This window comes from Papaver somniferum, unplaced genomic scaffold (genome assembly GCF_003573695.1).
Source record: "Papaver somniferum cultivar HN1 unplaced genomic scaffold, ASM357369v1 unplaced-scaffold_135, whole genome shotgun sequence".
Lineage (NCBI taxonomy): Eukaryota > Viridiplantae > Streptophyta > Magnoliopsida > Ranunculales > Papaveraceae > Papaver > Papaver somniferum.
This window is the reverse complement of record NW_020622713.1, coordinates 5,332,110-5,359,488: the sequence shown is the minus strand read 5'-3', so window position 1 is coordinate 5,359,488 and position 27,379 is coordinate 5,332,110. Positions and strand designations below refer to the sequence as shown.

The 27,379-nt window shown below is 34.8% G+C and overlaps 4 protein-coding genes and 1 long non-coding RNA gene across 6 annotated transcripts; 2 read left to right on the top strand and 3 right to left on the bottom strand.

Annotated features, from left to right (window-relative positions):
* Positions 1-2,600: 2,600 nt before the first annotated feature.
* On the top strand, positions 2,601-3,170 carry LOC113334029 (F-box/LRR-repeat protein At4g14103-like). The gene has a single exon (XM_026580379.1). The coding sequence runs from the start codon at positions 2,601-2,603 to the stop codon at positions 3,168-3,170; it is 570 nt and encodes a 189-aa protein (XP_026436164.1).
* A 2,530-nt stretch (positions 3,171-5,700) lies between these two features.
* Positions 5,701-7,670, top strand: LOC113333924 (GDSL esterase/lipase At5g14450-like). The gene is made up of 5 exons (XM_026580288.1): positions 5,701-6,078; positions 6,241-6,450; positions 6,577-6,728; positions 6,812-7,079; positions 7,200-7,670. Exons 1-5 carry the CDS (start codon positions 5,775-5,777, stop codon positions 7,409-7,411), a joined length of 1,146 nt encoding a protein of 381 aa, XP_026436073.1. The 5' UTR covers positions 5,701-5,774; the 3' UTR covers positions 7,412-7,670.
* A 435-nt stretch (positions 7,671-8,105) lies between these two features.
* Positions 8,106-11,113, bottom strand: LOC113334028 (transcription factor MYB54-like). Its single transcript, XM_026580378.1, has 4 exons — positions 11,081-11,113; positions 9,117-9,237; positions 8,661-9,023; positions 8,106-8,464 (listed from the first exon to the last, which is right to left on the bottom strand). Exons 1-4 carry the CDS (start codon positions 11,111-11,113, stop codon positions 8,106-8,108), a joined length of 876 nt encoding a protein of 291 aa, XP_026436163.1.
* A 3,809-nt stretch (positions 11,114-14,922) lies between these two features.
* LOC113334027 (transcription factor MYB54-like) lies at positions 14,923-16,147 on the bottom strand. Its single transcript, XM_026580377.1, has 3 exons — positions 15,930-16,147; positions 15,468-15,830; positions 14,923-15,263 (listed from the first exon to the last, which is right to left on the bottom strand). The coding sequence occupies exons 1-3, from the start codon at positions 16,138-16,140 to the stop codon at positions 14,923-14,925; spliced, it is 915 nt and encodes a 304-aa protein (XP_026436162.1). The 5' UTR covers positions 16,141-16,147.
* Positions 16,148-18,486: 2,339 nt separating this feature from the next.
* LOC113333937 lies at positions 18,487-23,082 on the bottom strand. Of its 2 annotated transcripts, XR_003352449.1 has the most exons (6): positions 22,935-23,082; positions 21,911-22,012; positions 20,050-20,836; positions 19,887-19,951; positions 19,107-19,189; positions 18,487-18,717 (listed from the first exon to the last, which is right to left on the bottom strand). It is a non-coding gene; the product is annotated as an uncharacterized LOC113333937 (long non-coding RNA). The 2 variants fall into 2 exon arrangements; XR_003352448.1 differs by lacking the exon at positions 19,107-19,189.
* Positions 23,083-27,379: the final 4,297 nt, after the last annotated feature.

Below are 27,379 nucleotides of genomic sequence, written 5' to 3'. Positions count from 1 at the left end.
TCAAAAATCAGGGCTTTGGAACAAAATTGAAATTGAAATTTCTGTGTGGTTGGTAATAACGCCAATTGGAACGGTAACTATAGATTTGGTTGATGTTACGGTTCATTTAACTCAAATACCAACCGTAAGTTCTTGATTTTCAGAAAGAATGTTCAGTTACGATTCTTTTTTGCAACCGTAATTGATTTACGGTTGGTCTCGATACTTAAGTTACGAACCGTAATTCTTTCTGGATGTTTCATTTTTTTTTACGGTTTGTATTTGCATCACTGTTATCAACCGTAATTGAGTTACGACTTGTAACTCAATTAACCTTACCAACCGTAAAACATACTATGTCTTAGAGACTTATCCGGTTCAAAAATTAGTTGAAATACCAACCGTAAGTCGGTTACGGTTGGTCTCTATTCATTAGTTACCAACCGTTATTTGTTACAGTTGTTATATGCTGTCATGTTTCAAATCGTAATTAGGTTACGGTTCGTACCGATTTTTTTTTGACCAACCGTAACTGGTATTCCGATTGGGTTTTTCCCAAATTGAACCAGTTACGGTTGGTATGCGATCGAACCGTGACACAGAGTTACGGTTGGTTAAGAGCACAATTCCAACCGTAAGTTCTTCTGAAAATGTAAAAGTTTTTATTTTTTTACGTACTTTAGATAATTTTGAGCGACATATAGAGATTCACCCATCTCAAATTTGTCACTGGAATCACTCACTTTGGTTTAGTGAATCAAAATCTAGGGTTTCACAAATATCACAAAAGCTTTTTTTTCTTCTCCGAAAAAGCTGATTTTGATTTGTTTTAGAGTAAATATAAGTGAAATTTGATTATCAAAACTAAACTAGATTATCAACACTAAACTAGTTATCAACACTAAACTATGTAAGGGTCAATTAGTCATTTTCAGTTTTTATTTTATAAGGGGCACTTAGAATTACCATGTAATGACCCTTTTTGTCCTATTCACTTGCCGCCCCTCTAATGGAACATGCCGCCCCTATAACAGGATTGTTCTTTAACACCTTCATATTTAATATTCGATCCCTCTTAGATCGTAGGACCTAACCAATGGAGATCATTAGAGATACATTTATGTAAATGAGGGTCTAAAATCATACGATTTGTTATTCCAAAAACAATTTTTATTTTCTTTACCCTTTGTACTTTAAGTTTGTTCCACACCACTTTTAGATGTTTGACTTTCGGGGACCCACTTGACTCGGTTCCACATTAAATCCCTAAAAGTTGCTTCTCTTTACCCCCGCTGCTAATGTCCATATCTGGATCCTAGTTAGTAAGTTCGCGAATGGTTCGCGAATGATTCGCGAATCATTCACGAATTTTTCCGTATCACGAATTTTTCCGTATTATTCGCGTACGTTTACAACTCCGAACCCAAGTCGCGCATTATATGGCATTCCCGGATTATTCGCGAACCGTTTACGAATTTTACGTATTCCGAATGATACGTCCGCTTAATTCGCCATAAATTCTTTAGCTTTTACTTTTCAAGGACTCCACTTTTTGGGCTTTACTTCCTTCCGAGCATACACGACCGAATATTAGACGTGTTGTAATTTTTATGAAACAAAAACGACTGAAGAGATTTGAAGGTGAAGGTGAAGGTGAGAGAGATCTCAAACTCACTAACCAAGCATCTAAACCACCATACGACGTCCTCTTGGATAACTAATGTTGTATATATTATTAATATCATCATATTAAGTTTATTTTTTCTTTAAATAACTCACACATATGCATAAAAATTGGTCTATGACCTTATAAATACAAATTATTTGTTATATATAGATACCGAATTTTCAGAGCCGAACTCACATTTATAAATCGAATTATACACGTACGTATGCCGTTCCGAATTACTGACGAATCACGTCCCGTTGACCGAATTTTGGACCGAATCTGAATTTTACAAAACCGTATAATACTCGTACGTTTGCCGTTCCGTACGTTTACCGAATCCCGAATTGCTAACTAGGATCTGGACACTGAGATCGGTGATATCTCTCTTAGCCGAACTTCTTTTTTCCGTTCCCGTCAAAAATTAATAAATACTTTCATCAACAAATTTCTGGCAATAACCGATTTGAAAAATGCTGAAGTTTTCATCTTAAACCTTAGCTAGGTTTCAAATTAGTTCACTCTAGAGTGAATTTTCATTTTCATTTTGTGGAAGCTTCACAGTTTAGGTAATCTTTCAATTCACTTTTAATTTTAGTTCTTGATGTTTATGTCATTTGTACTTGATCTCGTCTATTAGCTAGCTAGATTCTTTGTTAGGCACACAGACTTAAAGCTGGATTTTGTTTTTCTGTACAGAAAAACTGAAAATTTTCTTTTTAGTCCTGTGTTTATGTACTTTGTCTGCATGTTGTTTTTTTTAATTGTTAATCTTCTTTTATGTATTTTATGTAATCTGTGCTTGATGTTGTCTTTAAATTAGCTAGCTTCATTGTTAGGCGAACGGACAACTGGTTATGTTTATGCAATTAGATTTTGTGTGCAACATTAAGATATATTCATTATAAACCCCTTTCCATCTGGTTTTCAATTTGTATACAGGAACTGAAATCTCATGGGTTTAAACAACATTGGTGAGGCAGAGGATAGGATTAGCGAATTACCTGACTCACTTCTTCATCGTATCCTCTCTTCCCTTGATATCAAGCATGTTGCTCGTACTTCTTTTCTGTCGAAAAGATGGAGTCGCATATGGACCTCTTTCCCCACTCTTGTTTTCCCCAACTTGTATCATAAATCCGAAATCAATAAGTTCATGGATTTTGTGGATAGAACACTGCGTCTTCCTGATGCATCATCAAATATTCAGAAGGTCCATATTTACATGAATAAGCACTTCAATGCATATAGGGTTCATTCTTGGATCTCTAATGTAACAGAGCGTGATGTTGAAGAGCTCAATCTCTGGTTAAATCAAAGGGAACCTTTTCTTATCCCTTTGTCTCTTTTTACATGCAAATCATTGATTACGTTGGAGCTAACTGCATCCTTTATCCCTTTATCTATATTCCTAAAAGTTTCTCTTTACCAAAACTCAAGAGCCCTACACTTTGTGGATTCCAGTTTATCGACGATTGCTGGGATGGGCTACACATTTCTAATTGCCATGTCCTTGAAAATTTGATTTTGGATTGGAATTGGTTTGGCGTGAGGAATTTTTGCATCTCAACTCCTGCACTGAAGCACCTTGTAATTGATCGCGGTGGCATAGTGGATGATGATGGGCTACAAAACTGTGCTCTCAAAATCAATGCACCAAATCTATCGTCACTTACCTATCGTGGTTGTGTGGCAAAGGAATATCTTTCCAGCTTTCAATCACTAGAATCTGCAAAAGTTTGGCTTTGTGATCTATATGTACCAAGGGAGCAACAGATAGGTGCAGCTGTAAGCAAGTTTTTTCAAGCGCTTACACATGTAAAAAGTCTAACAATATATGATGTAACCCTACAGGTATCTTCTTTCTTTTGCTCTCTTTATATTTTTATGTATTATATGCTCAAGCGGATTCCTCAACACTGATATACTTGTTGTTATTGCTTTGTAATGAATAGGCAATCTCCAGTGCGGACGACTTCGTAGACATCCTACCTACATTTCATAATTTGGAGAAGTTGTTCCTAGAACTGGAAGAAACTACTGATAAATCGGCATTTCCACTGCTCAAAGCAGCACCCAATTCTACTCTTCTCGTATTTAATGAGGTAAGTACACAAAACTTCTGATGTTTATTAGCCATTTTAGAAAAATAGAAAAACAAATCCTGGGTATTGCTAAGCATATTTTAATGTTTATCTGTTTCATTGTTTTCTAAACCCAACTCAGCATATTCGCGACAATGTAGAAGAAGATAGTTGGGATGGTCTTATGTTTACAGCAGGATGTTTGTTTCAACACCTCCGGTATGTTTGTTTTATGAGTTTTAATGGAAATGCAAGGGAGATGAGATGGTTGAAACTGATTTTGAAGAATGCAGAAGATTTGCAGACAGTTACTATTAGATCTTGTGTCAATTCTGTTGTTGGGAAATGCAAAGAAGTACTTATGTCGGAGCTCTCAAGTCTTCCTAAAGCCTCCAGTAGATGTGTGCTTGAATTCTACCGATGATGCTGTTTTCTATTTGCTAATTAGGATATTAATTTTTATCGATGCTGCCACTGCTGCTGAAAGTGAATATGTTGATGATTTGGAACATTAACTATTCTCATTGGCCACTCGTTAAGAGTTGATCGATTAATTCTTCATTTTATGGAAGCTTCGGAGTTGAGGTAATCTTCTAGTTCACTTTGATCATCTTCTTTAAGTTTTTTTTAGTGAGTACACCTGATGATGTTGTTTTTTCATTAATTTGCGAGTATACCAGATAATTCACGTTTAAAATAGCGAGTATACCTGATGATGTTGTGGGTTCAATTGTTTTGGTCAACCCCGCCGGATCTCAAACACCTACCCTCTCCTATGTGACTACAATCGGGGGTACATGTACTTGTGCCATGGTTTTGGTTTTTTATCACAAGTATACAAGGCTGTAATTGTTTTTACTTCAAAAGACAACGAGTTTCTTTGCATGGTCATTACACTGGAACGTGTTCATGGAGAAACATAACGACTAAAATGTCTAAAATGTCACCAGCACCTGGTACTTCTTCACCTTTTCCTAGTCGAATGATAACTAGATGTTTCGAGATCGTTTTGTAAACCAGACACCTTTTGCGGGGGCGATTTCTTTGGAGGACGACTAGTGAAGTTGGTAATGATTGTAAGATGGAAATGTTGCTCTCGTTCGACCTCCCTCCATAGGGAAAAGATTCACTTAATGCGACTCCCGGCAGTATGTAATCTGACCCTGACAAAAATGAATGAGCGTCAATATTTAGCGGTTGATCATCTTCTGGAGTTTAAAGGATATCCTTGTATAGCGCGTTCTGAGAAGATAATGATAAGCACCAGTGATCATTGCGTGCCAGATCTGGAAGTCGTATTTGGATGCCATAGATTTTTGCGATAGTGATTCAGGCCGCGCAAGCACTTTTATGGTTTTAACCCCAGGTTTAAGTAAGAAGTGGTTGATGCGAAAACAAAGGCCTTTCCCCAGGCCTGTTTAGTGTCTACATTTGTGATAATATGTGCGCTGCAAAGTGTCTACATTGTCTTTTGTTTTTGAATATAGGGAAAATAAGGCAAAGGTCCTATTTAAAAAAAAAATGCGAAACAAAAGAAACTTGGAGAATGATATTAACTCTTTTTTTTCCAGGTAAAGGTCTTGAGTTTCTTTATTCTTTATTAGTTGGAGATGCTAAAAATGTAGCGCTTACTGACCCCACCCACGCATGTTTAAAATCTCAGTCCTTTATTTAGGCGGTAGATACAAAGTTAGTTACTTTGGGTAATTAAGTTCAATAAACTGGTAGTTGGTTGTGGTAGTCGATTAGCAAAGCTGTGTTTAGGCTCAGTGACTGTCACTTTCACTAACTCCAGCTGTAAAAGTTTTTCTGATTAGGCCCACTATTCGCATGTGAATTTATGTCTTACTGCATTCAGTTAAAGGTCAAGTTTAGTGATTGTCATTTTCTTTCTTTCTAACTGCATGCACTAAGATTTTTCTAGAAGACATTGAATGGGTTATATATACAGGTAGTAGTAGGAAGAATAGAGTCTACAATTCATCTATCCCCTCATCTCTCTTTCTTTCTAACTTCATCTTTTAACATTTCATAAAGACATAGACATGGTTTTCCGAAAAGAATTTCAGATGTCTGGTTTCCTCTTCGTTTTCTTGTTTTGGGTTCTTGTTTTTAGTTCTAATGGAATAGGAGGATTATCTGCAGTAGGTAAGAATATTGATGATAATGGTTTTAAATCAACGTTGAAGACGTGCAATTTCCCTGCGGTTTTCAATTTTGGAGATTCAAACTCGGACACTGGAGGTCATTCAGCTGCATTTTATCCGATCGGTACTCCAAATGGAGAAACTTTCTTTGGAAAGCCGTCTGGAAGGGCCTGTGATGGTCGTCTTATTGTTGATTTTATGGGTATGCAGTATTAGTTTTCCTTTTAAGATTTGCTAATTTACTTAATGCAGTCAGATTTGCGGTGCGTACTTTCTAGTAGTTATAGCTTATGAATACACTAATGATGTTTTGTTGCTGCATGCTAATGATGCCGGACGATTGCAATCTCGGTGGATGCTGCAGCCGAGGAATTGGGTTTAGCCTACTTAAGAGCATATCTGGACTCACTTGCATTGAGTAGTTTCAAAAATGGAGCCAATTTTGCAACCGGAGGATCACCCATAAGAAAAGACAAGGGTTATAGCCCATTTCATCTTGACGTCCAGATAGCTCAATTCCGACAATTTAAAGCTCGAACCATTGACATTGTTAACTCTACCCAACAGGAAAAAGGTCAGAGTCAATTGTAACCTTTCCATCATTTATTTTTGTAAATCTGTACAAAGAACATTTTGGTTTAAGATTTGGTCTCCAGTCTAGTTTTTACAGCTTTAAACATATATTGTTCTCTATGTTCAGTTAAAGCAGATTTACCGAAACCAGAAGATTTCTCCAAGGCTTTATACACACTCGACATCGGGCAAAACGATCTTCAATTTGGTTTATCTACACCAGAAGGAGCACGTGCTATAATTCCTGAAATCCTTGATCTGTTCTCCACAGCAGTACAGGTACAAAGAAACTAGCATCATAGGCATTTGTTAGTGACAACTTATACCATAGTTCTCTAATGTACTTTTGATTTTTGTCGCAGCAACTTTACGGTGAAGGTGCAAGGGTGTTTTGGGTGCATAACACAGGACCTATTGGATGTTTACCTAGCAACAACAAATACTACTATGGCAAGGAGCCGTTGGACAAGAATGGGTGTGTGATATCTTTGAATGACATAGCTCAAGAATTCAATAGGCAACTCAAGTCCAAGTTAGCCCAACTCAAGGCCAACCTCACTGGTGCAGCCTTTACATATGTTGATGCTTATACAGCTAAATACAACCTTATCAACTCTGCCAAGGATCAAGGTAAGATGTTTCTAAATCTTACAAATTTCATTAATATAGAAGTTAATTGCTGGTAAAAGTAGGTTAGTGATTAATCGTCAGATATTGATTGATCAGGTATTTTGGTGTTGATGATTGCAGGTCTTGTTGACCCCCTCGACTTTTGCTGCTGTCCTGGAAAGGTAGTTGTAAACGGCACGGTGTATAGCGGCCCTTGTGCAAATCCGTTAACACATATCAGCTGGGATGGAATACATTATTCGGAGGCAGCTAATCAGTGGGTTGCTAAGTTCATACTAAATGGTTCTATGTCAGACCCATCGGTTCCAATCAGTCAAGCTTGCTATGCTTAATGATGTGTGATTATTGCCACCATACCATCATCGTGTCGTCATACAGTTATTATGTATCCTGATTACAAAAGCCAGAAAAATACATGTGAAGAAACTTGTGACTTATAGTTACCAAACAGGGAAATAAAATAAAATCAGTTTTTTGCTATTATATTCTACAGAGAGCCATGCCAGTAAATGTTAATTTCGTTGTCTATTATGTCACTGTGACAAAATGACACAAATTAGCTAGTAGAGGAGTATTTCTGAAGTTTTGAAATAATGAATATGCAACAAAACTTCCAAGAAGTAATAATTCAAACAGCTGATTCCAGTTGATACCCATTGAATTTTTGTGTAGAACAAGATGATTTTTGGATGCACGAAATAACTTTTTCGACTTTTAGAAGCGAAAAAAGTCAAAAACTAGATTGGGAACAAACTTTGAAAATAACTTCTTGAAGCAAAAGAAAAAAAAAGTGAACTTTCTGGAATTAACTTCTACATAGTGGTTTTCACTTTCATGTTAGTGTTTAAAAACCAAGGTTCTCAATCCAGTGCATTCAGGATTGTTTTGGTCTCTATCGATTTGGTTACCCCCATAGGAATTTGTGTAGCAATCATGGTAAAAACGAAACTCATAAAGACATGTTACAAGAGTGACTTCACAAGACCCTTTTTCTGCCCTACCCTCCTCCTAAACACTTACTAATGATCATGTTGCTCCTACCCCAAGAAAGTCTATGAAAGGTGGTGGTGCAATTGTAGTGTCACAATAGGGTGTTGCAATAAGTACTCTACTGTTGTTGTCTATAGGAGTTGAGGCTGATGATGATAATGATGATGCTTGATAATGATCAGTGACTGAGACATGAGATGTTGATGTTTTAGATGATGCATGAGAGTAAGTAGTGTGTTGATAGTGTTGCTGCATTAAGTCATGATAGGTAGAAGTAGGTACTGGCATAAAACAAGTCACGAAGTTGGAACGGTAATCATTTCTTGGCTGCTGCTCTTCCCAACACTTGATATGGTTAAAAGAATTTCCCATATCCTGGTTCTTCTGACCAGCAGCTGCATAAACACCACCCAATCACAAGTCAAGTAAGTAGATATGAAACAAATTTATGCAAAATAAAGATAAAACTATAACCTAAACATCTAACTATGGATCCCATAAAGTAAACATTTCTATTTTTTATAGGCCTCCATATAGGAAGCAGCACAGAAACCCAAAATGCACCAATTGAGAGATAGAGAAAAGACAAACCAGAAAAGAAGTCAGGAGGTGGTTGTGGTGGTGATTGTGGTTGATCTTCACAAAAACCATTGTTGTTCATCGGCGATCCAAGATAAGCACCACCACTTTCATGTAAAAATGGACTTAATTTCCTCCTCCTATAAGAAGAAGAAGAACTGCTGGACTGTTCTCTATATTTTCTAGCCATGATAACATGCCAATGATTCTTGACTGAGTTATCAGTTCTTCCATGAAAAAGTCTAGCAATCGTAGCCCATTTGTTACCATATAATCTATGAGCATCCATCAATCTTTGTTCTTCTTCTTCACTTAATGCCTTTCTAGTTATCCTTGGGTCTAACTGGTTAAACCATCTCAATCTACAACTCTTACCTTAAAACACACAAAACAAAGCAATCCCATAATCAGCTACTTCTTAAAAAAAAAACGAAAAAGGAGAAGAAGTATAGGCCAACAAGTTCTTACCTGATCTCCCCTCTATTTTTTCTGCAATAAGGTTCCAATTCTGAGGGCCGTAGAGGGCAACAAGTTCCTTGAGTTTAGAATCCTCTGCAGGTCTCCAATGACCTCTTGAACAAAGCTTTGACTGACTAGTATTGTTACTCACTGAGTTCCGTTGGTGATAATTATGGTATTCACCATCTAAATCTCTGCTGTTTTGATTATTGCATTCCATGACTACTGCATTGTTATTAATACCAGAACCATCACTAGAATCAGTAATGTTACCATCATTGTTTCCACCATGATCATCTCTATGTTGTGAAAAAGAAAAAGTAGTAGAAGAAAAAGATTCTAGTAATGGGTTTCCCATTGAAGGAGAAAAACTGAAATGGGAACAAGGAAGAACTGTTGATATGACTATGAAAGGATGTAATAATCTTTGTGCATAATCAAAGGATGTAATGTGTCATACTCCATACTTTCATTTTCATTTGGTGGTGTCAGATTATCTTCTGTCAAACAAACTATTGCAATGGAATGATCACATTTACACCTAAACACTAAGAAGAAAATGTTTGATGTTTCCTTAGTTGATTGAGATTGGAAGGGAAACAGTTGCAAAGAGATGAAAACTATTGAGGTAGTTTTTTTTTTTTTTTTTCTTTTTCTTTTACGATAGAATTTCCATCACTTTGCATCACCACTACTACCTTTGACTGACTAGACTAGGCTTCTCATGTTATCCCATGGAGAAATAACTTCATGTTTTTAACTAACCCGGCCCAGTACTCCACAACATCATTCACACGTCCGGATGTCATTTAGCCTATTCTTTGTAGCATTGTTCAGTTTCTGTACAACTTTTTGTTTACCAGGTAGAAAAAATAATGAGAGTTTGACATAAAAAGTATGTATGATGAGTCTATATATGAGATTCCTGTTTTCTATTTACTCGAGTCTTTTTGAATCATCATGACTTATCATGAACAGTCAACACTCCAAGTAGATGAACATTAAACTCTAACTCAGTTTAAGTGTATCTCAGTTTCTTCTTAACTTTATGTTTAGGGTTCATTGAATGATTTCATCTGAAATGTGGAGGGATTCATGTATTGATATTTGAGAGAGTCAATTTGGTACAACCTTTCAAGTTTCAACCTCAACAACTAAACGGGTACTGGTCGCAGAATAATGCTCGACTGACCCACCTTTACTTCAAATTTTAGCTTCATTTGTTAATCACATCAAACCCTTTTCATTTACATTTGTTTTTCCTCATCTGATTTTCATAATTGCATATTTGGTTTTGGTAATTATTACGAGTACTGTACTATGTATTATGAGTACTGTGTAGTGACTGAAACAAAAACCGTCCTTACCCACGCATAAACCATCCTTTGTTGCGGTGAAGAAATCCGAGCACCTTACACTCACTGTGCAAAACCTGCCTACTTGTGGAAAACAACTAAACCAGATTGACCCAACCAATGAACGAAAGGACCATTTCAGGCTACATATAACTTCCAAATCTTTGGTTCTTAAACCATCGGTACTGAGAAATTTTTTGATGGGGTGTTTTGAAGGGGGCATGGGAGACAAATGATATGTTGACACATGTCTTACATATTAATGAATTATGTTTTCAAAAATATAAAAAAAGTGTATTTTTGGAGAGAAAATTTGTTTTCTTAATTGGTGTTGGTATTTTTGGAAATAGAATTCACTGATATGTAAGACATGTGTCAACATATCATTTGTTCCCCATGTCCCCTTCAAAAAACGTCCCCGTCAAAAAATTTCTCGTCGGTACTATAACCCTGCAATAACCCGAGGGGCCTTTTTCCTATTTCATGGTACGTCAAGGCCCTCATGGGTTTGAATCTGACATTTTTGAGACAATCGGATTCCTAACGGGGGTTCGAATTTGCTTTGGGGTCTACCATATTGTATATAAGACAAAACATTCCTTACCTTTGAAATCATACCCCAAACAAATTGGTACCTCTATTAGTATCCATTTTCTTTATTGAAGCATTAAACCAAAATTAAGGGAAGCATGAACCGAGTGTATTTAAAGGTTCCCTAGAGAAATTAATTTTGGAAATTGTTTCCCGAAGAAAAACTCGCAAAAATAAATCCGAACAGATATAGAACTTGGAACAGAAAAACAGCAGACGAAATAAATTGTCCTAAGAGCATCTCTAATGCAAGGATCAAGGCCATTTTAGGTGGAGATGGTCTAACAACCGGAAGCAGAATAGTTTTAGATGCGAGCAATAAAAATATCTGCTTCATAATAAAGATATTGTTTGCTCCTACAAATCATTTTAAACATTTCGATTCAAGCTGAAATTTTGACTTTTTAACTTAGTTAACTCGAAAAACTACGTTTAAGAATTCTAACCATCCCTTAACATTAAGGGTGTGATGAGCTAGATGGCCCACTAAATGAAAAAAAAAATTATTAAAAAAAATTGGGTTTAAAAGCCCAGAGATTATATTAAAGTTTAAACCTCAAAGAGATTTACTACCTACAAGCAGAAAAATCCCTCCACGGTCCACCCCAATACTGACGAATTTCGAATTTAGGTCGCAGGTATCATCATCCAACGACTTTATTATCGTATCAGAGTGACATCTACCACTAAAACAAGAAGTTACAGGATGATGTGGTTTTGCATCAGTCCATCCGAAAGAAATTCCATAAGATTCTACTAAGGAACCATGCATATCGTGGTTTCAAGTAATCACGTGACAAAGACAAAATCAACCACTGACACGGACCACGGTGCTGCAATGCAAAAGCTAAAAAGAATAACCTGAGATATAACTTGAAATAACTTACTATAATTTTCATTTTTCTTGGAGTATGACCTCATACACGAACAAACGGAGACAACTCCCTTTAAAACTTTTCTTTCTTTTTTGTTTTCCTAAAAATTTATTTTTTTAATAAGAAAGATTGAATTTTATTGATGATTAAATCATGACATTTAGTTCATCTCTGACAAGAATTTTAAACCAACTAGGAAAGGGAAAAGACCAACTTTGGTTTGCTCTAGTTGATCTGGCTTTTTTAGCCAGACAATTAGCAACCTCATTTGACTCTCTACGCACAAAAGTGCATTTTCAATTCTGAAATTCTCCTAATAAAATCCTACAATCAAGAATAATATTATTATTTTTCCATCGCACAATACCATCAGCTCCGTTAATCACTTTCACAATGTATTCCATACAAGATTTCCCACCAACTTCATGAACCATTTTTGTCAACACATGACTAAGCCAAGCAAGGGGAGAATAGAAGTTCCTAAGAGCAAGGTTGTTACATGGAATTACCAAGTTCCCTGAAATTATTAAATCTATGCCATTGAACTCGATCTAAATGGCCAAAATAAATTGTCCGGTTGGATTTGATTTAAATTAAAATTTATGACTAAGACATAAAATAATACCAGATAAAAATCGTGTTACCACGCACGACAAATACTTGGCAGAAATAAAATAATACTAAGCAAATGCTAGGCAAATGAAATAAAATAAAAAAATACTAGGAAGACACTGGTAAAAGGTCAAATGAAATAAAATAATACTAGCGAAAAATCGGGATACCACGCACGACAAATACTCGGTTTCCCTGTACAGCAGATAGTTAAGCCATGGCATACCAACACTACATATCTGTAGATAATCTGTAGGATTTGATTAAAATTAAAATTTATGACTATGAAACAAAATATTACTAGGCAGAAATTGGGTTACCACGCACGACAAATACTTGCAGAAATAAAATAATACAAAGCAAATACTAGGAAAATGAAATAAAACAAAATAATATTAGGCAGACATTGGTAAAAGGTCATATGAAATAAAACAATACTAGGCAGAAATCGGGTTACCACGCACGACGAATACTTGGTTTCCCTGAACAGCAGATAGTTAAGCCATGGCATACCAACACTACACATCTATAGAGTTGGTTCCACCAACAGGCGTCCATAGCATTAGCTTCATAATTGGCTAACTCATTACCAAAATCATTGCTTTCCCTATAGATATGCAAATTTGTGAACTCAATCGACTTATTGAAGTTGAAGACAATGTTCCTGATGAGTAAGAGCAAGCGCTATGGTATTCATTTTCTTGGTTGAAAATGAGAAATGCAGTAAGGGAAAAGAAGAGAAATCGGCAAGTGTTTTGTCTCTTAGCTTCTGGAGAAATAGTACGTAATGCGCAAAAACTTGGTTTCCCCCTAAGTCAATGCGGTTCTGCAGAAATTAAATTTCTGCCCAAGGCTTAATAATTAACAGGAAACGTAGCACTCTTATTTCTCCTTCTTCTCCACCATGTGCTTTATTAATACCCTAATAGAAAAAAATTTAATTCCCCCCCTTTTTGATGTTCAAGGAAATTAAAAGGTTTTTTTGTATATTCAAAGATAATTATATTGCATCATTCAATTTTAAAATTTCATTTGCAGATGATTTAAAGGTCAGTAAGTGTAATTCTAGGTTTTAAATGCAGTTTCACTAATATAATAGGGCATTTTTTTTCGTACGGTGTATATTGTTTTCCCTCCAAACCCCACTCAACATTCAGGGGTTATCCTAAAAAAAGAAATACTCCCTTTGTCCCTAAATAGATGACGTAATTGAATTTAGCATAATTAGTAGGATAAGGGATTTTGCTGATTACTATTTCATGACCCCGCTTTCGTCATCTTGTGAGCCTTCAAAAACAAATGTTTGGAACCCCTGTAATCGACTTCTTTATCAATAAAATTAAAATATCCTCATAAGTTTTGTTTAAAAAGAAAAAGAAGAAGAAATATACTACGAACATTCGAGATTATTAACATGAATATAAGTTCTATATCTCACCTTTTTTTCTTTCTGATGTGTATGCAAAAATCTAATAGCGTGTGTGGATACACATCCAGAAGCAGCGACTTTCAGAAGTCGAAAAACAAAAAGTTAGTTTGGGTGTAAAATTCCGCAACGACTTTTAGAAGTAGGAAAGACAATTTTTTGTGAAGCAAAATGTTTTTTGCTTCTGACTTATGCTTCAGGAATCCAAACTTGCTATAAGTACCACTCGGTTTACTACGGAGAGAGTACTATGCAAAAATGTAGTCAACATTGTAATTTGAACCAGGAAGGAGGTTGAATTGAAACATGAGCAAGATGAGAAGATTGTGGAAAGAAAACTGAAGATATCCGAGTGTACCAAATGAGTAGATGGAAAGATGGAGATGGGTGAGGGAGTGAGAGAAGAAGTTAAATAACTGTATATATTACAGATGGAGCTGACATTAACCAAAAAGAAAAATCCGTACAGGTAACAAAACTACCGAGTACCAGAGAGATAAGGAAGGACACATCTTTTTGATTTTGTTGAGATTTCTTGTCACCAATTGTAATCAAGCAGTACGAGCAGCTTTTGAAACACAGACCAGGAGGAATATCTGATTGCCTCGTTCAATCCTTTTCGTTAATAATCTCGAAAATAGGTTAACAATGACATACATTTACAAGACCCCCGTGCATGGTCTGTTATTACTATTCCAAAAAAAAACAACCAAAGCCAAAAACCATTTTTGTAAATAGAAATTTGTGTAGTACATGGTAAAAATAAACTCATAAAGAAATCTTGTGAGAATGACTTCAAGATAGAAATATTATTTCAGATATAATATTTGTTTTCCCCTACAACAATGAGAAAATATGAATTCTAATATAATGCCTGCTATCAAAAAATCACAAAATGGTTTACATGAGCCCCTTTTCTTCCCTAACCTCTCCTCCTCAACACTTATTAATGATCATCATGTTGCTCCTACCCCAAGAAAGTCTATAAAAGGTGGTGTAACAGTAGTGTCAACATAGGTTGTTGCAATAACTCTATTGTTGTTGTTGTTGTTGTCTACTGACGAGGATGATGATGCTTGAAAATGATCACTGACCGAGACATGAGATGTTGATGTTCTAGATGATGAATGAGAGTAAGTGGTGGGTTGATATTGTTGCTGTTCTTGCTGCAGTAAGTCATGATGATGCATTGAGTCATGATAATAGGTAGAAGTAGGTGGTAGCATGAAGTTGGAACAGTAATCATTTCTTGGCTGCACTTCCCATGTACACCTAATATGGTCCTTCTGACCAGCAGCTGCATCAACACAACAACAACACCCAATCACAACTCAAGTAAGTAGATATGAAACAAAGTTATGCAAAATAAAGATAAAACTAGAAACCTAAAGAGCCAACCATGGATCCCATAAAATAAACATTTCTACTGTTTCATAGGCCTCCAAATAGGAAGCAGCACAGAAACCTAAAATGCACCAAACGAGATAGAGAAAAGACAAACCAGAGAAGAAGTCACGAGGTGGTGCTGGTGGTGGTGATTGTAGGTGATCTTCACAAAACCGGTTGTTGTTCATTGAAGATCCAAGATAAGATGATGAACTTTCATGTAAAAATGAAGTTGATTCCCTTCTCCTATAAGAAGAAGAACTAGTAGACCGTTCTCTATATTTTCTAGCCATGATAACATGCCAATGATTCTTCACTGAGTTATCAGTTCTTCCATGAAAAAGTCTAGCAATCGTAGCCCATTTGTTACCATATAATCTATGAGCATCCATTAATCTTTGTTCTTCATCTTCACTGAACGCCTTTCTAGTTATCATTGGGTCTAACTGGTTAAACCATCTCAGTCTACAACTCTTTCCTTAAACACACAAACACAAAACAAACCCATAATTAGTTACACTTGTTAATGAAAAAAATGACACAAAAATAAGTAGATTTCATCACTTGTTCTCCTTACCTGATCTTCCCTCTAATTTTTCTGCGATAAGGTTCCAATTCTGAGGGCCATAGAGGGCAACAAGTTCCTTGAGTTTAGAATCCTCTGCAGGTCTCCAGTGACCTCTTGAGCAAAGCTTTGACTGACCATTATTGTTACTCACTGAGTTCTGGCGGTGATAATTATGGTATTCACCATCTAAATCTCTGCTGTTCTGATTATTGCATTCCATGACTACTACACTGTTAATAATACCAGAAACATCACTAGAATCAATAATATTGGCATCACTATTTCCACCATGATCATCTCTATATTGTGAAGAAGAAAAAGTAGCAGAAAAAGAAGATTCCACTAATGGGTTCCCCAGATGAATAGATAAAGAACTGATATTCTCAAATGAACCCATTAAAGGAGAAGAACTGAAATAGGAACAAGGAAGAACTGTTGATATGACTATGAAAGGATGTAGTAATAATCTTTGGTCATACTCATACTTTCATTTTCAATTGTGGTGTCAGATTATCTTCTGTCAAACAAACTATTGCAATGGAACGGTAACATTTATATACCTAAACACTAAGAACAAATGTTTGATGTTTCCTTAGTTGATTGAGATTGGAAGAGAAAGAGTCGCAGAGAGATGATGAAAAACTTTTGAGGCTGTTGTTATAATTTTTTGAAGTAGTTTCCATGACATTGCATTACCACTACTACCTTTGACTGACTAGACTAGACTAGACTCCTCTTGTTATCCCATGGAGCAATAACTTCATGTTTTTAACTTACCCCACTACATCATTCACACGTCTGCATGTCATTTAGTAGCCTATCCTTGTAGACAGAAAATAAGTATTGGTCTTCTTGAATCATCATGATTAATCATGAACAGTACATAGATACATCAAACTCTAACTCAGTTTAATAATTAAGTCTATATCTCAATTTATGTTTAGGGTTCATTGAATGATTTCATCAGTCTCTGAGAGGCGGAGGATTCATGTCATTTTTGTACAACCTCAACAACTAAACGGGTACTGATTGCATTGCAGTATAATGCTTGACCGACCCACCTTTACTTCAAATTTTAGCTTCATTTATTAATCACATCAAACCCTTTTCCTTTTAACTTGCTTTTCCTTATCTGATTTTCATAATTGCATATTTGGTTTTGGTAATTATTACGTTATTACGAGTACTGTACTATGTATAGTGATCAATGAGTACTGTGTAGTGACTGAAACAAGAACCGTCCTTACCCACACATAAACCATCCTTGTCGCAGTGAAGAAATCTGAGCACCTTACACTCACTGTGTAAAACCTGCCTACTTATGGAAAACAACTAAACCAGATTGACCCAACCAATGAACGAAAGGACCATTTCAGGCTATATATAACTTCCAAATCTTTGGTGCATCTCTTAAACCATCGGTTTTCTAACCCTGCTATAACCCGGGGGATCTTCCTCTTACTTCATGTATTCATTCATACATGTCGTGGCACGTCAAGGCATAGATTGTTTTTGATTTTGAAATCAAACATTTTTGAGTTTGGGAGTTAAAAGAGGTTTTTAGATCGTCTTGGGGATGTACAAATTAGTTTGAGTTTGAGTTTTGAGTTTGATAGGATTCCTATCCCTAAAAGAGTTTGGGGTGTGTCAATATATACTTGGGGATGTATTAAGTTCTACGTAAGACAAAACAGCATTTACCCCTAGCAGCAATGATTTGAAGCCCGTGTTTTCTTCTTCTTTTATTATTATTTTTTGGGAAAAATACGGTTTAGTACAAAAATCAGTCCAAAAATACGGTTTAGTTCAGCCCGAGTCAACTAGGTACAAATTAGTCCAAAGTATGAGAAAGTAGACTAATAACCCTTATTGTTTACAATTTAGGCCAATTATTTGCAGTTTAGTCCACGATGACGTCAACAATTTTCAATAATATACAAATAATTCAAAAACAATTTATCTTTCAAATGGCTCGTCAAAAATTCACAAACTTTAGATATTTGGAAAGCTCTTTCCGAAATCTACAAAAAAAGTACCCATATGACTATGTAATTTTCATTTTTGTAAAATTCTAATTTACACTGTTGTGTACAACTATGTACACCGTTGTAAAAATCCAGAAAATCCAACATTCAGACCCACATAACATGCAACATATCCACAAGGGGTTCTTCCTCTTACTTTGAGTTTTGAGTTTGATAGGATTCATATCCCTAAAAGAGTTTGGGGTGTGTCAATATATACTTGGGGATGTATTAAGTTCTACGTAAGACAAAACAACATTTACCCCTAGCAGCAATGATTTGAAGCCCCTGTCTTCTTCTTTTTTTATTATTATTTTTTGGAGAAAATACGGTTTAGTCCAAAAATCAGTCCAAAAATACGGTTTACTCCAGTCCGAGTCAACTAGGTACAAATTAGTCCAAAGTATGAGAAAGTAGACTAATAACCCTTATTGTTTACAATTTAGTCCAATTATTTGCAGTTTAGTCCACGATGACGTCAACAATTTTCAATAATATACAAATAATTCAAAAACAATTTATCTTTCAAATGGCTCGTCAAAAATTCACAAACTTTAGATATTTGGAAAGCTCTTTCCGAAATCTACAAAAAGAGTACCCATATGACTACGTAATTTTCATTTTTGTAGAATTCTAATTTACACTGTTGTGTACAACTATGTACACCGTTGTAAAAATCCAGAAAATCCAACATTCAGGCCCACATAACATGCAACATATCCATAAGGGGTTCCGAACAAATATACCAAAACGTCGTTCACGCTATCCATCTTCTGCACAACCCGATATGGAAAAAATTGGAAAGAAAATGAGGAGTTCCGAACAAATGAGATACAAATGAAAAAGATAATAAGTAAACCAACAAAAGAAATCCATAGTGCCGAATGATAATTGTTATAGGCATAGTTTTACTAATCAGTATGAATCTTGTAAAAAAAAACTCGTCACAAACCTAAGTTATCTAAATAGTGTTTTATGTGGTCACAACAAGAAATACAAATGAGAAATTATGCTTTAAAAGTTGAGGAACAATGTATTTCGTAGGATACCGAACTCACATGAGAAAAACTTAAAATACCTTCAACACATGACAAACTCACCTAAGCAAGCCTAATGCACAAAATCTTGTAAAGGGAACCAAGTATACAACTAGACCAAATACCTTACACTGTGTTGCAGCATCTTGGGCTGCAAGCATAGCAACATAAGTTGGGGACTATCTATCATCTTTGACCTTCATTACACCTTCAATTGAGATTAAGAAAAAGGTTGAAAACTCGAGATATTAACAGATAATGTGTCTGTTGAAATCTAAGAAATCAAGTTATAAGGAGATAAGACACTTCAGACAACAATAAATTACTACTTCCTTTAAGTTTTACACTGCAAACAACAATAAAATATGTTTTCCTTTAAGGTTTTACTATTGTAAACCAAAGAATTAGGCCTGGTTTTGATAAACTCAACCTTAAAGGATGAAAATTAGCCGATAATTTTGTACACAAATATTTGTTTGGAACATTTCTAAACCATCATTCATGGGTATACAATTATGTGCACATTAACAATCAACAAGTGTACAGTTACGTGCACATTAACGATTAAAATACGTATAATTATGTGCATATTAACCATCAAGATGTGTAGAACTATGTGCAAATTAACGATCAATAGGTGTACAATTATGTGCACTTCAACGAACATGTGTAGATATATGAAAACATTAACGATCAACAAGTGTACAATTATGTGCACGTCAGATAACAAGTGTACAACTATGTGCACGATAAAGTTAACATGTGTACAATTATGTACACATTAAGAATCAACATGTGTACAACTATGTACACATTACCAAAATAGGCATACCAAAATCAGCAAGGTAAAAATATGTTATAGAAAAGTAAAAGACATAATGTATCTTGTAGGAGAGAGAAATTACCCTGCAAGCCAAGTGTCAAACCATTGCTTTGAAAATCCACAACATTTCTCAACAGTTGCAGGTTCCTGAATGGATCAATCCGAAAATCATCAGATTAATCGGCTCGAAGCCAATTTCATTTCTTATTATCTTCAATTTATTGAAATACTAACAACATAATTACCATCTCTGTAAATCTTGAGAAAGTCTCTTGTTTGGCGTACATGGAACTGATCTCCCTAAGAGCCTTTCTCAAGCTTTCAGGAGACTGCAAGCATTAATGCTCGCCAGAACAGTTGAATTGCTTATTCTTCTCGATCATCTTTAGGTAGTACGTACATGTCCCCGGGATTAAAAAACGATGAGCAATCGCTTGCAATAGAACCATCTTTGAGTCATGGTTTCGACAAATTGATTCCGATAGCAAAAACAACATTGAAATCATTAAAAAGTCACCCACGTCTTAGTGGTGCAAAAGCACGACAACAATACCATTTAACAAACATTATAGAAAGCCCAATATAGCACAAACATCATTTATCCATTCTACAGTTCTACTAAATTGTGCTAAAATCAAAAAATCCACTGTATAAAAATTTAAAATTTTGTAATACGTATCCAAAAGCAAAAAATACATAACAAAACCCTTGAATGTCATAAGATCACTGTAGTAGATAAGTTCGAATGCAAATACTAGTTTCATAATTTCTAGAACATAATCAATGCAGAAACAAAGTGCACGACATACAACTAGTATGATAAAACTGGTGCACTAAAAAGTACACCGCGTAAAACTGGTGTACAAATAAGTACATCTTATATAGTGAAATAAAAATGGTTTACCTTGTCACTTGAACCAGGTATTCACAGAGGACTGAGATCCACTTAAGCTGTCAAAATTGCAAGCCATATTATACATTCTCATTTAGAGATGTCAGGAACTTCACCGTCGTCATCAACACCAGCTTCCCCTGAGTTAACATCACATATCACATTAGAGATGCAAACAGAAAATAACAAATAAATCGCATCTTGTCAAGTTTGGAGTACCTCACAAGTGGGGAATACATGAAAGAAAAAATTTGACTGGAATTCAACCTAAAACTTATCAAACAATTGGAATACATGGGATACAATAGACATATCCTTCACAATGAACCTGTGAAAGAATGAAATTTACATTAGGCAACAATTAAGTCTTTAAACCATCCAAAAGCGAGAGAAAAAAATTACAAAGCTAATTTTCATGTTTAAAAGATATCTTTCCAAAAAACAATTCCGATAAAAGAGATAGAAAGATTTACTTTATGAAATGATACATGCTTTATCCAAGATATGTACTATTTTCTCTTATAGAACCATTGGATTCGTGTAACAAAGGTATCTCCAATTCAATTTACTAAGTGAAACTAATAGAGGTGTTAAATATTATGTGGACATTAAGAATCAACCTGTGTACAATTATGTACACATTAAGAATCAAAATGTGTACAATTATGTACACATTAAGCCTCCCTACTGCTAAACGAATCTATGAAAAGAAAAGCCTCCCACTAAGGTCCTGATCTTATTCCTGCACCCTTCCACCGAACTCAATTGTTGCACATATTTATTATGGTTTTGCTGAAAGCAAGAAATTAAAGGAAAGGAAACCCAACTAATAGAAAGGGACATTCCCTTTGTAAATCAACTATCTACAATCTAGTTATTTAGCAAGCCTTCTAATTCGAAAAGAGTCTTAGATACAAATGTAACCAAACACAATATAATGTCTATGTCCCTAAAAAGTCTAATGGTTGTCTGTGATACAACTGGTAAATTTGGGCTAGAGCATGGACTAAACACAACCTAATGGCGATGAAGAATGTATTGGGCACCATCCGCCTCTAAATTGTGTACTGAAAATAGCAACGTTACAACTTAAAATAATCACTATGATAAGAAAACAAAGCAGCAACACACTGGATACAACTCCAAACTATTCGAAGATACTGGCCTGCATAGAAAAATATATACAATTATTAAAATAATTTGTTTACCCTTACCAGTCAGTTCTCCCCTTCAAGTTCAGGAGCATTATTTCCATGCATATACTCCTTAGCAAATTCTTCCATTAGTGTATGTCGACGTTCATTTAACTAATTGTACTAGATAAATCAAGTGAGAACATGTTAGAGGACCGCTAAACATGGTGATACTTTAGATATGTAATCATATAAACAACAAATTGGTGTTCGTTCTGCAAACATATTAAAAGGAAGGTACCTATTGAACGTATCAAGCTAGCTTTAAAAGAACATAATAGGGAGAGAAAAATTGCGCCGCACAAAGAAATGTAAAATAAAGGGTCTATCAAAAACAATCAGTTTGCAATAAAAATTAAACTAGATGAGAACTTATTAGGAATAAATGATGCAGCCACAGCAAATGATTAAAAGCTATTTTGATAGCTTTCAAGTTACGGTACAGAATGTACACCAACTATTCGATGTTATATCAAATTTTTCATCAGCACTAACAGAAACTAAACACTATCTACTTTTGCAATCTAACAATTTGAACGAAACGTCTCTATATATTCTCCTAGTATATTCCTGTATGCTCAAATTAACACAAGAGGGATCTAGAATTGGTACTCTAAAGATATTGATGTCATCTGTCATTTTTCAATTTGTTCCTTGTGAATTATATATAGAAATCAAATTTATATTTTAAAATGAAATCAATGGATATAAGAATTCTTATAATAACTCATTCAAATCTGTATATAAGAATATTAAGTATCAATACTTGAATTGAAGAGAAGACGATCAACAATCAAAACCAAATTCTTAAAAAAAAATTAAACCTTGAATAGATCTTATACAAATCTAGAATTTCCAAAAAAAACTAAATTTATACATCTAACGGATCCGTGAATTGAAACACAAAACTAACCACAAATTCACATCTACCAGTCAAAATATCATCGCAAAAGAAATTGGAGCAATATTTTAGAAGAAAATGTTAAAAGCAAAAAATTGATCAAAAATTAAATGAATTTTGAACAAGATTTTGAGGAAATTTTACCAGATCTGTTTGTTTTGAGATCTTCTTCCAAAGGTTCCTCGCGGCTGAGAGAGAGGGGAAAGATAGAGATGCGTAAAATGATTTAATCCTGATCGTGAATCGAAATTCGAGCTGAAGTTTTGTCAAGATCATATCAGGAGTACATGGAGAGCTCTTTCCTGATTACGGAGAAGAAATGTCACATTTAGCATTGATGGGTATTTGTGTCATCCAAAATGCTAATTTTGGACTGAATCATTCGTAAATAGACCGACTCGTCTGAAATTATGTAAATTTGGATCACCTAGTATTAGGCCTGAAGACGCTGGACTAGAATGTCTAAAGCCCAACTAATTTGGGATTAAACGTTAATTTCTACTTATTTTTTTTCTTTTGAGTTTGGGGAATTTTGAGAGGGCTTATGCCCTCCCAGCTTGTGTCCTTAGATTAATTAAGTAGAAATTGACGTTTAGTCCCATTTTTGTTGGGCCTTAGACTCTTTAGTCCTGTCCTTCAAAGCCTAGTACTAGGAGATCCTAATTTACCAAATTTAAAACGAGTCAGTCCTTTTTTTAATGATTTAATCCAAACCAATATTTTCCACTATCGAAAATACCCATCACTCATATTTCTTCTTCGCAATTCACTTTCTGGCTTTCTACTTTTTCATTTTCCATCAACTCTCCTGTGAAGAACAAATCCTAATCATAATCTCTTCAAAACTGAAATTTCAAATTCCAAACATAGATCTGAGAATCAAACAAACAATTGATTGGACTTGATTCGTTATCATTGGTACGACGGTACCATTTTTTTTTTTGAAGATTACTCAATCTAGGGGAAAACTTGATGAGATTTAACTTCAATATTGAAGAGTTCATCGTTGAAAGTGATTGGAAAGATAAGTGTAACATATTCTTATCATTTAGTTTGATCTCAACTATTAACTTATGAATCGATTTCAGAATTTTATGTACGATTTCAAAAACCTAAATATTTAGGTTTCATTTTTAATTCGTGAGGACAACATTTTCGTTACTGCGAGTGAGTCCTATAATTAGAAAAGAACAATCCTAACTGATCAGATTGCTTGGGAGTGTGCCGATGAACAAACTATTTTATCTAATAATCTAAATTGTAAACAGTCTATTGCCCCTTATGTTTTTGGTAAATGATTCAATTTTTTATAATTTACAGCTAACGAATTTACAGACAGTCAGTGTTTGTAAAGAAAATTCATTAATTATGTGTATTTAGTTTCACGTGCAAGCTTTGAATTCAGATTATTGAGATTACAAGGGAGGGGCTAAGGATATCGCATTTTCCCCACTTACTGGAATTAATGGTGAGATATACTTGTGTAAATAGGTTTATTTCACTTGTTAAATTACTGATTATTTATTTCCTTGAATGGTTGGCTTATATGATAATTCATATTCAAATGGTTGAAAGCACACCTATTAAGTATTAAGGATAGAAAATGACCGCACATGTCCCCACCTTCTTGTTCTGTTTCCATCCTTCTTCGATATTTTTATATCAAGGTTTGACAGGTATCCTCTGTTTAACTTGTTATCGTAAATCTTTTTGGCAGCGATTGTATTTTTTATGGAAAAACCATCAATGGTAAGACATTTACCATGAAGGAATTGCGTAAAATGTTGTCTGAGATACAGACGATCACATTGGAAATATAAATTAGTTCTCTTTACTAAAGACGCATATTGCTTTTTTTCTTTGAACAGTAAAATGTATTGTTCTAGCTGTTTAAAAAAATAATGTTTAACTAGGAATCCTGCCTTTTGTAGCTGAAACTCTTTATGTTTATGTGATGTGCCTTTTCATTTGAAGTTTGTTGGTTTTATGTGATATGCTCAGTCTCAAGATAGAGAATTTGTACTAAATATTTCTGGCTTGGAGATCTATAATGAGACAATCGTGGAAAAACTGGGGTGCACATGTGAAAATGACTTCATAAGCTTATGCTTGGGGTAAATACATTGGGTGTACAAACTGGTACACATGTGGAGATCCATGACTTGTCGTCAGTAATGTGAAAATGATTCATGGTAGCTTTAGAAATAGGGGCTTGGATTTATGAAATTTTGTCAAATTTTTTAGCCCAAGTACTTTCGAATGCTACCTCTGCAAGTACGAATATCTTATTCACAATATGGGATTTTTAAGATGATACCAGGGACTCGCATCTACTTTAGGCCAGATTTATATATATGGAAGTAGTGTCTTATTTATTTTGTTTCAACAGTTTGATATAGAGCCTTACTAATTGCTTATTGGTAACAGTTCACAGTAGTGAACTGGATTTTGCTCGGTAGTTATTTTAATTATCACTTTAGCCTTTTTTCTTTGATACATTTTAGAACCAGTTACACAAATCCTAAGTAAAGATATGGTGTGTGGTTGTTAGGTAGCTCATACTTTTTTGGATGTTATAATTGTAAAGTAAAGACATTACATAATAATTCTAGTTTATTTTACAAGAAATAAAACCTTATGATACCTTACTGGAATTATTTGGCTATTTAACATTTTCAATAATTGATTACTTCTTGTTAAGATTTGTATTCTCATATCTACTCATGAATGTTTGATATACTTGGTGGTAGTTTATCATATAGTAGCGGCAGTTTGGAAGTTTCATATTTAATTGGCGGCTGAATTTTACCATAGTTAATGCTGGTGTACATAGTTGTACACTTGTTGCTTATTCACGTGCACATAGTTGTACACCAGTTGATTGTTAATGCCATGAGAAGAATATCATTCATAGATATATATTTTTGCACATAATGTGTAAATTGTTGATTATTTTGGAGGACACGTGTAAATTTAGGGATTTGAATCAACCAACTTATTGGATCATTTGGGTATACATTATTTGGGTACATATGTGTACACTATTGTACACATGCTGCTATTAATGTGCACATGGTTGTACACTTGTTGATTGTTGATCTGTACGTAGTTTTACACCTGTTAATCGTTATTTTGTACATAGTTGTACACCTGTTGATCATTAGCATTATCACTTTCCTATTTTACTCAAACTAGAATTTGTCGATGTACGTTGCGTATGTGCATGCATATCATATTTTGCTTGTACCGTTTTCATATTCCAGCATTCAATATTAAATCTATCTATTGACCGTTGTCTTTTTTTAATTGTAGTTGGAGCTGCCGTTGATGACGACAAGATTAGCTTCTTATATCCAATTAAAATAAAAGGATACCACAGAGGTAATTGTAAGTGGAAGGGAGAAGATGACTTCCATGATTTTTGGGGAAAGTGCACTAATGGTTATTGTTCCAAGTGTGCAACAAGTGTTGTAGCTCTTACTGCCTCTGAGTCTAAGGGAGAAAATAGAAGAGAAAGAAATTTTTTCCAAAGTAAGTCTGTTTCTTTTTGCTTCTCTATTTTATTAACCATCGGTTTGATAATGAAAATCATGCCCAAATATGATGACTATAACATCATTTTATGTTTAGTTTCTATTGTCCATGTTCAAATATTAGATTTACAATACGTTTAAAATTTCTGGTATAGTTTATTGAGTAATTGGTTACTAGAATCTGAAATATCATTTTTGTGGAATTCGTCTTATTATAAGCAAATGTTAGTGGATTTAGTAGAAGTTGGGGTGTGGCAGCCGTCTTCATTGCTTCTTCATGGTTTTGTTTTATAAATGTTTTTACCTCCTAGCCTAAACTTATTTCCGGTGTACAGAGTAGGTGTTTGCAGGGGCGTACATATTGGTATACATATGTAGTTCCCATGTAAAAAGTAGGTTTGTATCTGGTTATTAACAATCAATATTTTACATGTTTTTTAGGGGTGTATATATTGGTGCAGTTGTGTAATTCCCATGAAAAATAGGTTTGTGTATGGTTATAAATGATCGATTTATGCATGTTTTGCACGGGTGTACATATTGGTGTACCTGTGTAATTCCCATGATAACGAAGTTAAGGTTTGTGTTCGGTTATTAATAATCGATTTTATACATGTATTTTAGGGGTGTACATATTGGTGCACCTGTGTGTTCTCCATGAAAAAGTAGGTTTGTGTCCAGTTATCAATAATCGATTTTATGCATGTTCTGGAGGGGTGTACATATTGGTGCACATATGTAAGTAGGTTTGTGTGTCATTATGAATAATCAATTCTATGCATGTGCATAGGGGTGTACATATTGGTGCACTGGTGTAATTTCCATGAATAAATAAGTTTGCGTGTGGTTATGAATGATCGATTTTATGCATGTTTTGGAGGGCGTACGTATAGTGCACCTGTGTAATTCCCATGAAAAAGTAGGTTTGCGAGTGGTTATGAATGATCGATTTTATGATGATTTCTAAAGGTGTACATATTAATGTGCTAGTGTATTTTCCATGTAAAAATAGATTTGTGTGTGGTTATGAATAATTGGTTTTATGCAAGTTTTGCA

Coding starts and splice junctions, on each gene's coding strand:
- LOC113334029 (XM_026580379.1), top strand. CDS start 2,601: ATGGGTTTAAACAACATTGGTGAGGCAGAGGATAGGATTAGCGAATTA.
- LOC113333924 (XM_026580288.1), top strand. CDS start 5,775: ATGGTTTTCCGAAAAGAATTTCAGATGTCTGGTTTCCTCTTCGTTTTC. Junction 6,079..6,240: donor TCTTATTGTTGATTTTATGG/GTATGCAGTATT, acceptor TGGATGCTGCAG/CCGAGGAATTGGGTTTAGCC. Junction 6,451..6,576: donor CTCTACCCAACAGGAAAAAG/GTCAGAGTCAAT, acceptor CTCTATGTTCAG/TTAAAGCAGATTTACCGAAA.
- LOC113334028 (XM_026580378.1), bottom strand. CDS start 11,113: ATGGATACTAATAGAGGTACCAATTTGTTTGGG. Junction 9,238..11,080: donor GAGGTACCAATTTGTTTGGG/GTATGATTTCAA, acceptor AATACTAGTCAG/TCAAAGCTTTGTTCAAGAGG. Junction 9,024..9,116: donor AAAAATAGAGGGGAGATCAG/GTAAGAACTTGT, acceptor GTGTGTTTTAAG/GTAAGAGTTGTAGATTGAGA.
- LOC113334027 (XM_026580377.1), bottom strand. CDS start 16,140: ATGGAATGCAATAATCAGAACAGCAGAGATTTAGATGGTGAATACCAT. Junction 15,831..15,929: donor AAAATTAGAGGGAAGATCAG/GTAAGGAGAACA, acceptor TGTGTGTTTAAG/GAAAGAGTTGTAGACTGAGA. Junction 15,264..15,467: donor ACCTCGTGACTTCTTCTCTG/GTTTGTCTTTTC, acceptor GTGTTGATGCAG/CTGCTGGTCAGAAGGACCAT.